General features: G+C 42.8%; 1 protein-coding gene across 1 annotated transcript; it reads left to right on the forward strand.

Annotated features, from left to right (window-relative positions):
• Nucleotides 1-8,334: 8,334 nt before the first annotated feature.
• scrt1a (scratch family zinc finger 1a) lies at nucleotides 8,335-11,638 on the forward strand. The gene is made up of 2 exons (XM_007260699.4): nucleotides 8,335-9,119; nucleotides 10,743-11,638. Exons 1-2 carry the CDS (start codon nucleotides 9,005-9,007, stop codon nucleotides 11,465-11,467), a joined length of 840 nt encoding a protein of 279 aa, XP_007260761.3. The 5' UTR covers nucleotides 8,335-9,004; the 3' UTR covers nucleotides 11,468-11,638.
• Nucleotides 11,639-12,103: the final 465 nt, after the last annotated feature.

Genomic DNA, 12,103 nt, shown 5'->3' on the forward strand with positions numbered 1-12,103 from the left:
CCTATCTCCAGGAGCAGTGGAGCGGAGGATGAGACGAGGAACCGAGAGCAGACCCCCTCATAAACCTAAAACGTAAAAGAAAAAAAAAGACCCTGCATTAGCATTAGCATTAGCATTAACAATAAATAACCCGGGACTTTATTTATAAATAAAGACCAAGCAAATGATAATGATCAATATTCTTTGATAATGCCAAAAAAAACAGACCTATGATAATGCATCACTTAAACCTAAAAGAACCTGAAGGCAGCAGCATCAAGTTTGTCTTCCAACAAGGGGAAAACCTGTTATATTTACCTGTTATTTCACATCAATTTATAAAGAAAGACCAAACAGATGATAATGACCATTATTCTTTGGATAATGCAAAGCCAGACCTATGATAAAGCAAAACTTAACACAAAACTTTAGCATTAGCACTAAATAAACCTAAAATAAGGACCTTAAGGCATCAGCATCAAGTTTATCTTTCAAACAACCTGTTAGTTTTCAAAATTTAGCCTGATGTTTATCTTTTAGGTAATGCACAGCTATACATATGATAATGCATCAGCAATATACAACGTGAAATATTAGTATTAATATTAAACAATCCAAGAAACTGAGAGCAGCATCACATTTCACATTTCACAGTCAGCAACTTACAAATTTTCCCGTTTCACATCATATTATGAAGAAAGACCTAGCAGATGATAATGATAATTATTCTTCGGATAATGCAAAGCCAGACCTATGATAATGCATCACTTAACACAATACATTGTAAAACATTAGCATTAGTATCCTCAGGTTTGTCTTTCAACAACCTGTTATTTTCTCTGTTTCACATCAATTTATAGTGAAGGAGAATTTAGACTGATAATTATCCTTTAGGTAATGCACAGCTATACATATGATAATGCATCAGCAATATACAACATGGAATATTAGCATTAATATTAAACAACCCAAGGAACTGAGAGCAGCATCACATTTGTCTACAAACAAGGGGAAAGTCTGTGACTGTGATCTGGTTCATGTCAATATATTGGATCACATGTAAAACTTTAGCATTAGCACTAAATAAACATAAAAGGACCTGAAGGCAGCATCATTAAGTTTGTCTTCCACCAGAGAGAAAGCCTGTTGATTTTATCTGTTAGTTTATTGGAAAGGATCATCCAGAAATATAATTGTCCTTGAGATAATGCACATATGCTTATGTATTATTTAGCAAAAATCAATGCATTAGTCAAAAAAAAAATAAACATAAGACATATTATTCATTCTTAATTTACAATCACTCCCATCCCTGGCTCACACCACAGCTTTGGGATGGATGGAATAATCCACCACATCGTTGGGGTCCATCCCTCTCTGAGAAAGTCAGATCTAATAAGTAGCACTAACAGACTGTAGAGATGTGATTTGCGCAGCACTGCAGATCTCCTGGGGTCACCAGCGTCACGTTTAATCCCTCTCTTCTCCAGCGAGCCTATCTGCATATACAGAACGAGGTTCCTCAGAAAACAGGAAACTCAAGCTTCAGCAGAAAAACCTGGCCTTATAGTGCGGCGCCTGTTTCATGAGAGGTGACAATCGTGGTGGCCTCTATCATATTTGATGATCCTCCTGATCCCTTTACCGTTGTGGGCCAGCTGACAAAGCTCCTCTGCCTGTTTTCCTCTACTCAGACAATATGTCTGGGTGATGGAGTGCATCTTCAGACGGGCTGGGGATTAGGTAGAAGGATTGCTGCTCTGAAGAAAGAAAGTTCTCTGTAAAGCTAATAAGAGTTTAGAGTTTAGGAGTTTTGTCTGTGGTGTTGTAAATGTGAGACTATGAGTGCACCATCTGCTCATCTTTTTGTAAATTAACTGAAAAGAAATCCTGCAGATTTGTAAGAGAGATGCAAGATTTAGGCCCAATCCCATTTTTACCCATTGGTCCTACCACTTACCCCTACCGAGGCTGGAGGGGTAGATTAGGGGAAGGGATAGGGCTTGTTAACCCATTATATGGAGATTATTCAGATGCACACTTCAAACCGAGAGGTATGAGAATCACTAGTTTTCCTTTTTAAAAGTATAATTAACACTTTTATACTACCATAGTTTAATGTCTATTTTTAATGTTTTATGGCCGAATTCTTTGTAACAAGCATAAAAAAGATTGCTAGTAGTTTGTCTCAGTCTTGTCTTCCCGTTCCACCTTAAATGGTGGAATAGATGACGGAGGCTGCAGCATTTAAGCAAACATAATAAGCATCAAGGGGTCAAGTGGGCTAAGCTCTGCCATTATGTTCGGGAGATTGCTGGAGATATGGTTCGAATCCCGTTCATGCAGCTCGCCATCAGATATCGGAGCCCTAAGAGTGCACAATTGTCTTTGCTTTCTCTGGGTTGGTAGATGGTGCTCTTTCCCTTCATCATTCCTTGGGTGATGTCGATCAGCACAAGGTTGCGTCTGTGAGCTGTTGTATCAAAATCGAGTCACTGCGCTTTTCTCAGAGTGTGATGCGACTAGGCAATGCTGCATCATCAGCAGTTCAAAAAGAGGAGGAGTCTGAAAAAAGTTTGGCTAAATATATCATATATATATATTGTGTGTTGTTTGCAGTTGTTTCTTTTTGCTTTCGTCTGCCCAAACTCAAATAAGCCATGTTTTGGGAGGTAATTGTTTCTGATCAAGGCATGGATCGCCTAGTTTGAGAACACCCTTAAGCTTTGATATAACTTTCACCAAGATACGTATCACTTATAGACATGTTAACAATTGTTAACAAATGACTGGAAAGAAAAAGGTCAGGAGATGAAGATTTTCACAGACATTTCACAGATTTTGAAATTCTCAGACCTTTGTCCCAATAACCAACAACCAGCAGCCTTGGGTTTGAAGAAGATCCAGTGGTCCCTGGAGCATTGGTGCACCGTACTACTGTGCAGTGACACCTGCTCAAATTTGACCTTTATGGAAGAGACATCAGAAGATACCCTTTCCTGGACACAAACTTCAGCATCAAAAGGAACAATGAAAGAAGACCGGTACATCTAAGAGTGTTCTCACACTAGATGATCTGTAGAGCGTCTAAACAAATTTACTACCAGAACCTGCTTCATTTGACTGGAGTGACTGTTCTGTGAATTGTGTCAGGGCACACTTGGAAGAGGAGAACTTGGTCAAGATTTAGTTGAACTTGGGCAAGGTATATGCATCTAGCGTGATTGCTAACTATGTTCCAGCATGGAAGTCCATCATGCTGTCAGTTATACTGGCTCTGTTGAAAATTTTCACACATTTTATATTGAGTACAGGCCATTGGGATATAATGGGAAGGAGGACAATTGTACCTGGGCATGCTACAATTACCTACAATTGCATGGAAATTGCAATTTCATGAAAAGATCACCTTTCCAACTGTTGTACACTCTAAAAAACAGAGGTACGATATGAGTACTTTTTTGTACTCGAAGGTACATTCTTTATAATTGTACCCTCAAAGGTACAATATTGGTCTTTACGGGGTCAGATTTGTTCCCTCTGAAGTACAAAGTCATTTCTAACAGCAATAAGTACAAATTTGTACCATTTAACCAGCCTAAGGGTACATTCAGTATTCTGCATCACTGTACTAATGAACAATATATATTTAAATTGCACATTTTTTATTTGAAAGCCAGACAATTTTGTATCATCAAGTTTTTGAGCCATATTTAGTTGATGATAATGTTTATAATCTTTATGATCTTTACTGCCACAAAAACCATGGGTACAAAAAAGGACTTTCACTGAAAGGTACTTTTTTGTGCCTCAATATAAGGTACAGCCCCAGCGACAAGCTTTGTACTCTTTTAAGTACAAATCTGTACTTATATTTCTTAGAGTGTATGATTGATTGATTGTGAGTAGATTGATCATGTTTTTGGGTTTGTGCTGCAGCCAGTGTCCATGTCAATGTTTGTTTCCTCTGTTTTTTTTTTTTTTTTTCATTTGCACATTAATTTATAGGAAAATACAATCCAGATGGGCAATTATCTGTTGGATAATGTGCAGCCAGACCTAAGAAAATGTTAGTTAGCAAAATACAGTATGAAACATTATCATCAACACTAAATAAACCACACATCTGAGGAAAGCAGCATCAATTTTGTCTTCCAACAGAGGGAAAGCCTGTTGTCTGTACCTGCTATGTTTCCTGAACTGCTTGAATTTTTGCATCAGGAGTAAAATAAAGTTAGCCAAAAGCAGTGTGTAAGACTGGTGGAGGAGAACATGATGCCAAGATACATAAAAAAACTGTGATTAAAAACCAAGCAGGTTTATTCCACCAAATATTGATTTCTGAACTCTTAAAACTTTATGAATATGAACTTTGCATTGTTTTCTTTGCATTATTTGAGGTTTGGAAGCTCTGCAACTTTTTGGTTATTTCATCCATTTCTCATTTTCTGACAGCATGTTTATTTGGAATTTGGGAGAAATGTTGTCCGTAGTTTATACAATATGCATTTTTTTCCAGAGCTGTAAATGCAAGTAATCCCTATTAAAAATATGACCATTCTTTACCTACATAGTAACACTCGTTTTAACTATGGGTGTCCACAGATTTGCATGCCACTCTATGTAATTCCCCCTGTATCAGGTTGATTGAGATGACAAATGTTTCTTCTCAACAATTACTGTAACCAGGCCCGCGTTGTCTGAGTGTAATGGGGGTGTTTTTGCTTTGTAAACACATCTCTAAACTGCTGCTTGGCTTTATGTTTCTCTATTACCTGACGCTCTATATGAGCGGGCAAGCATTCCCACTGCCTGATGATCTGCTTGGGCTGCAATCTTGGAAATCTCTCTAACTTTGTTTTATTTTGTTTCTGTAATAGGTTTAAATGATCTGAGGGTCGCTCTAAAAAAAAAATAAACACACACACACACCCGAACAGCAGCCCCAGCAGTTTTACCACGGCACAGCTAACAGCTACAGGCATAACACAGTCACCGGTTTACTTATTGTGATATCAGATTTCACACATGCAAATTAGATACGACGCCATCATTCTACAGAACATGGAAATGCACTCATTGCATACAGTGTGTGTGTATGTGTGTGTGTATGTGTGTGTGTGTGTGTGTGTGTGTGTGTGTGTGTGTGTGTGTGTGTGTGTGTGTGTGTGTGTGTGTGTGTGTGTGAAAGAATAGAGAACACATCAGATAGTAGAAGAACTGTAGGCAGCATCTGTGTGTGTCCCCTGTGCTGCTCTGGCATATGCTCTGGTTTCAGAGGCAGCCCACCCCACCTTGGACCCTTCCAGAAAAAAAGATAGAGAGATAGAGGGAAAGTGAGAGAAAGAGAGAGAGAGAGAAAGAGAAAACGAGAGAGAGAGAGAGCAGCTGTCCGTCACTGTCACTGGCAACCCATGGCAGCTACGGAGGGCATCAGGCCTGCTGCTGCCCCTCACCAGGGAGCACATGCAAGGAGTGTGTGTGTGTGTGTGTGTGTGTGTGATTTTTATTGGTGTGTATACATGCACACCTCTTTGTATGTACCCCACATATGAGAGTGTGTGTGTGTGCCTGTGTATACAAGAGTGTATATATTTTTTTGGTTTCTGGTTTATATAAAAGTATACATGTCAAACTTTGAAGCACCACTGTAAGGTCACCACAGAGCTTAAATAGACTAGAGCCTAGGCTTTTAAACACAGCTATCATTGTGCACAGGTGCCTAAAACTTTTGCACTGTAATATGTGTAGAGGTAAATTCCATTTATTTCACTCACAGTCGTTTACCTTTATCCAAATAGCACCTAATAGCTCATAATAGCTCTTAAGACCTCATCATTTGTATTTTATAGGTCTATGTATATGCAAGTGTGTGCATGCATATGTATGCATGTATGTGTGTGTGCATATATATTGCTGAATTATTGTGTAAAAACACCTGCACATATAAATAAACACAGATTCATAGATCAACCTCATAGAAATCTACCTGCTTTCTTAATGACGAGTTGAGTAATTTAAGGCTCATCTCCTCAAAGAAGGTAGAAGGAACCACCAGCAGGTGTTATCTATGAGCTGTTATCTATGTCCTCGTACACACACAAACACAGCTCATCCTCTCTGACCTTTCCCTCGTCCTTTGTAGGCGCGCGCGCCCCTGGAACTCGCCGTGTTTACACACCGGGATTGCGGAAACGCGCTGATTTGAATGCGCGCTATTGAACGACGCGCCATACGGGAGAATTAAATGCCAGTGACTTCTTTTGATTTGGACCTCGACAAGACGTTTCGGCGTTTGCTGCGCGCCGTAGACTATTATTATGCAAATGAGCACGAGCCTCGGTGTGTTTTTTCTGGGCTCCCCCTCTTCCTCCTCCTCCTCCCTCCTTCTCCCTCCTCCACCCCAGTGCTGAACTCAGCAGTTCGCGGGAACACTGCGCTCTCTCACGTCCTCTTCTTTCTCCTCAAATAACAAACGCGCACCAGAGAGCACGTGAGGAAAAAGGAGAAGAAAAAGAAAAAGCTGCTGCTGATGATGATGATCAGGATGAGCAACAGTGTCCCACTGCATGCTTCTTCTAGGCTTATGTCTTCTATCTCCGCATTCAACAACATCTCCAATTCAATCCGATTCAACCTCCTATAGGACCTGGCGTCCACATGTGTGGACATCACATTTTGGGTCCCAACACAACACTAAATTTTGCTCTACAAAGGCCTGGTGTTCGCATATGAGGTCATTATAGGGTTTAACATGTTTAATTTTGTTCAGAAATTTAAATTGACAGTAAATACAGTAAATGTTTAAGTTGTCATATGTGGATATATTTTTTCTCAGAAACTGCATCATGTACAAGGTTAATTCTTTGTTTGTTTTACACCAATCAGGTGTCAATTAGCTCACATAGCAAAGAGAAATAAAAAATGCATGCCATGCAAGAGTTTTAGGACGTTCTTAGGAGGTTAACCCCAACCAGGTGATGGGTTTCACTGTAAGGAACCACCGCTGGATTAACGCCAGGCATGGGTGTAGGTAGGGTCCGCCTGGTCCGCAGGTCCGCGCGCACGCACGCACACACGCACGTCCCGTGGCAGGGCTGAACAATGAGCAACACGATGTCAGACAACGGAAGACACTACACCCGCACGCGGATCTCAGCTTTAATTGCGCACATATGGCTCCTGCAGGAACCATTGAGGAAAAGGGACCTTCTGGCGCGCGCTCCGTGCGCCGATTTGCATGCGAAGAAAGCCATTGGTGTGCAGACCGTGATGTAAAAGAATGACCTGCAAGCCTGAGGCCACAGCCTGCGCGCGATCTGATGGTTGGCGCGCGCCGCGCCGCGCGGGAGGCAAGATTCAGAAACGCGCGCTCGGAGGCGGTGACTCAGTAAAAAATAATAATTAAAAAATAAACAAAATATTTAAAAAAAGAAGAAAAAATTGTTGATGCACTGCAACATGAGCTGATCTCTAAATTGCATGACGTTTTATTATTTATTTATTTTTGAGAATGTATATATTTTATATTATTTCAAGGTCTATTTTATTGAAACTAAACTAAATAATTGCGGTAATGCAGTTATGAGTGATGGCGAAGAACTTAACCATGTACAGGGATTAATGAGTTAATTATTAATCAGGTTATACAAAGTTAAAAACTTTATAAAAGCTTTGACTACTCAAATCTTGTCCAATTAGCACAAATTTGACCTTGAGGGTTAAAATAACTGACTAGAACAGAACGAAGTACAGGAACAAGCACAGTTGAGATATAAAGTTGAGTTCTGAAAGATCAAGAAGAAAAAATGCTTAAATATTGCTCCTAGAAGACCAATCAAAACTCTTTTTTCAAACTCTTTTTCAAAATACTTTTTTTAAATGAAAAGTTTGCTGACTCAGCAGTTGATAAGTGCACTGTTCTACTGTGCAGCTATTCACAGTAATGCAACTCATTTTGATGAGTGTAGCTATTGTTATTTTTACAGATCAAAAAATTCACTTGAAGCATTTGAAGCACGTTCTGGTAATCTGTTGCATAAACCATACCGCAAATTCCCACAAATGGTTGTGGCAAAAAAAATGATGAAATGATCTCTGCAAAAAAAAAAAAAAAAAAAAAAACAATGTGATGAAATCTTATCCGATGCATTCAACATGAAGCTCTGATCCAGAACTGTTTTACAGGCTATACGCCAGGCACGCGCTGCGCTGCGTGAACTTGTATGTACTTCAGGGCTGGGGTAGGGGGTGGAAAAATGAGAAAAAATGGCGCAAGCGTTGACGCGTCACAGCGTCATTAAATCATCTAGTTCAATGTTGGTCCCTGGAGATCTTTTTTTATGGATTAAATTAAGCACTTCCATCTTCATTCCCACCTGATCACGGCTATATAAATCCCAACAGCTGATCAGCAGACTTCAGAAAGAACCGACGCCTTCAGACGGTGAAGAGAAGAGCGGATGAGAGCAATAGAGAAAAAAGAGAAAAAGAGAGAGAGCGCGCGAGAGAGCGAGAGAGTAAGAACTCGCTGACACAGACAGAGAGAGCTGGCTGATGCATGGGGATAGATAGGCATAAAACATACCGACGATCAAACTTGAGCTTCAAGACCCGTTCCAGACGCGCGCTCCGGGCTGGAGAAGATAAGGAGCTGTCCGGTTCTGAACGCCCTCTCGCGCCCCCCGATTATAGGGGAGCTGTCCGGTTCTGAGCACGCGCTCCCGCCCGGTTACAGGGGAGCTGTCCGGCGCTACAGTGCTGAAGTTGCATTTCTTACTCTGAGGAACGTGGCGTCGCGCGGCGGCAGCAGAAACAGCATCAGCGGGACCACCATCAGCATCAGCACCACCACTACCATCAGCAGAAGAAGCATCTGAATAAAGACTGCGAGGCTGGAGGTGCTTTGGTTCAGTAGTGCATGAAGAGCGCGAGAGCTGACGCCGGTGGACGGCTGTCGTTTGGGGGTTTGGGGGTCTTTTCTTTTTTTTTGCTTTGCTTTTCTTTTTTGCCCCCATCCTGAAACATGCCAAGGTCTTTCCTGGTCAAAAAGGTTAAGCTTGATGATTTTTCATCCTCCGACCTCGAGAGCTCCTACGGCAGATCCAGAGCTGACCTCAGCCTTCGCTTCCATGACAAAGGTACACGCATAGTAGTAAATGCATGCATTTGTCTTTATTTGTATTTTCTTTTAAAAAAATGTACTACACTATGTGTGGTACTATGGTACCAAACTAGGGATTCCAATGCTCGAAGCCTTTTTGGGAGCACGTTTTTTATTTTCTGGGTTTTCTAACATAAAGAAGACCCTTTATAAATAGTAGTAATAGCAAACATTGACAAGCATTGATTGATGCATCTGCATCCACATGCTTTTAAGTGCTTCCATATATATTTATCTACAATCAACAATATGAGCTGCACGTGATCATATGAAGTGCACTGATAAATATATAATGCGTTTGCCCATTACGTGTGCTTGTTTAAACATTTGTTTAAACGTTGGATAGATACTCTGCACGAGACGAGCGCTGGCCGCTCTGTGCTCTGAGACCAGCACCACCACCTGATCATCGCGTGCTCACATTGTTTCCCAGCGCCGTCACGCCGCCGTCGAGATTTTGTCGAGTCTGCACATTTTTTCTCTCCTGGCGTTACAGCGTTCAGGTGTCGCGCGCTCGAAGACTCTCTCTACTGTGCAGTTTTTTTAATGCAAGCACATGGAGGGAGGGCATAAGAAAGCCTGAAGCGCGTGCTTGCAAAGATAGCAGCGGTGGATTTATTTATTTATTTGTTACATTTATTTTTTTGCTTTTCGCTTTCCCGTTTGAGGTGATGAAAGCGAAAGCCAGCTCCGCGTGTCATGGAATTGTTTTTGCACGCACATGCACACGCGCACACACACATACGCACACATTGCACATGAAAAATATGTCTATTAAAGGCACGCCTGACACTCACGTCCTCCCCAGTCGTTATTTACGCTCTACATAACACAACCACTACAGTATACGCACAGTACGCGCTGCACGCACTTGCGTAACCTTGCGCGTTTAGGCGTTTAGACAATAATATGGCGCGCGCGCGGTGTGCACGGGCACAACAGGCTGCCGCTGCTGGACGCTGGTGGACGCGTGAGCGCGCGCATCCATGCGCTGTGCACATCGACCTATTTCTGCTCGAGCTTTGTCAGAACTGCAAAGGCAATTATAACTGAAGCGATATGATTCACCCTCCACCCCCCTACACACACACACACACACACACACACACACATACACACACACAACCCGACCACCACTTCACCTCCACCACCTCCACCCCTCCTTTCTTTGTCCTTAAATGGGTTAGCTCGCTAATTGAAATGGAGAGCTATTGATTTTTTGGTGGGAGAGATGTGAAGGCGCGTAGGAAGGGGGACCTTCACGAGACGTCAATGAATGTCTTTCAGTGCACCCTGGTTTGAACTATATATATAGTAGTTTCAGAATATATATATGCTCATAGATATATGTATTTGTAAAGCAATGCACAAGGCCACGGTTTTTTATGTATATATGTATGTACAGGTGGTTGATATGGTGTTTCATTTCATATATAAAGCAACAAACAAGAAACATGGCCCGAATTGTTTAGGGTGATAAAAAAAGGGGGTCTATAAATGCAGCGTTTGACTCATCAATGCTCCCTCGAGCCAAAGCAAAGCAAAAAAAAGTGCTCAACTGTTGCTCTCTCTCTCTTTTTCTCTCTCTTTTTCTCCCCAGGCTACATCGGGGACTACATAACCCCGTCCGTGTACGATGGGGACAGCGACCACGTCCTCAAGGTGCCCTCCCCGAGCCCCATCTACGAGCGGATACACGGGGACTACGGCGCGCCGGACTCCGACCAGCCGGACAGCCCGCGCTCTGAGGTCTCGTCGGGCTACATCAACGGAGACAACGCGGTGAGCGAGGGCTATGCTGTGGACGCCTTCTTTATCACGGACGGGCGCTCGCGCCGCAAGTCGGTGGGCGGCGGGCGCACCCTGCAGCGGCACACGTGCAACGAGTGCGGCAAGACGTACGCCACGTCGTCCAACCTGAGCCGCCACAAGCAGACGCACCGCAGCATGGACAGCAAGATGGCCAAGAAGTGCCCCACGTGCGGCAAGGTGTACGTGTCCATGCCGGCCATGGCTATGCACCTACTGACACACGACCTCAAGCACAAGTGCGACGTGTGCGGCAAGGCGTTCAGCCGCCCGTGGCTCCTGCAGGGACACATGCGCTCGCACACGGGAGAGAAGCCGTTCGGGTGCGCGCACTGCGGCAAAGCCTTCGCCGACCGCTCCAACCTGCGCGCGCACATGCAGACGCACTCGGCCTTCAAGCACTACAAGTGCAAGCGCTGCAACAAGACGTTCGCGCTCAAGTCGTACCTGAACAAGCACTATGAGTCGGCGTGCTTCAAGGGCGCGTTCGCGCCACTCGGCGCGCTCGAGGCGTGATGCTGGTGGGGGTGGCGGCGCGTGACGGAGGTCCTAGACGACGACAATAAATAAATAAACAAATAAATAACTAAACACGCCTTCCTGCCAAACCTGCTCGCGCGGTTTGGATGACAGCACAGTTTCAGTTTTGACTTTTGTTCCGTTTCTTTTGGTTTTTGTTTGTTTGTTTGTTTGTTTGTTTTTTTGTTCCTGCAAAAAAGAGAACCCCAAACTGAAGGAATCTCAGAATCTCGGATTTACATGCATGTACCTTAAACATTCGTTGCTCTTCCTCATCCTCCTCCTCTTCTTCTGTTCTTTTTCTTCCTCCTCCTCTTCCTCCTCTTCATCGTCTTCCCCAAAGCCAGAGCCGAAGTAGAAAGGCACGTGCTCTGCCAAAACTCAGAGGACATTGTAAATGTCTGTCTCTCTCTCAAAGGTCAAACCTTTTTTTTAGTATTCTCTCTTGGATAATGTTGTACTGCTTGCAGCCAGTGGGCCACAAAAAGTGTTCAGCATTGAGGTAAAACTATTTATTCATTAACTTATTCACTTATTTACGTATTTACCCACTTTATTTATTACTTTTTATTTCTTCGAGTTGTAAAGTTGTAAACCCTTCATTTGCACTTTAGTTCGTCCTTCTTTCGTCTC

This window comes from Astyanax mexicanus, chromosome 3, assembly GCF_023375975.1.
Source record: "Astyanax mexicanus isolate ESR-SI-001 chromosome 3, AstMex3_surface, whole genome shotgun sequence".
Lineage (NCBI taxonomy): Eukaryota > Metazoa > Chordata > Actinopteri > Characiformes > Acestrorhamphidae > Astyanax > Astyanax mexicanus.

Excerpts from the sequence above, each read along its gene's own strand:
- scrt1a (XM_007260699.4), top strand. The coding sequence starts at position 9,005 with ATGCCAAGGTCTTTCCTGGTCAAAAAGGTTAAGCTTGATGATTTTTCA. Across the intron at positions 9,120-10,742 it reads CCTTCGCTTCCATGACAAAG|GCTACATCGGGGACTACATA; the intron begins GTACACGCATAG and ends TTTTCTCCCCAG.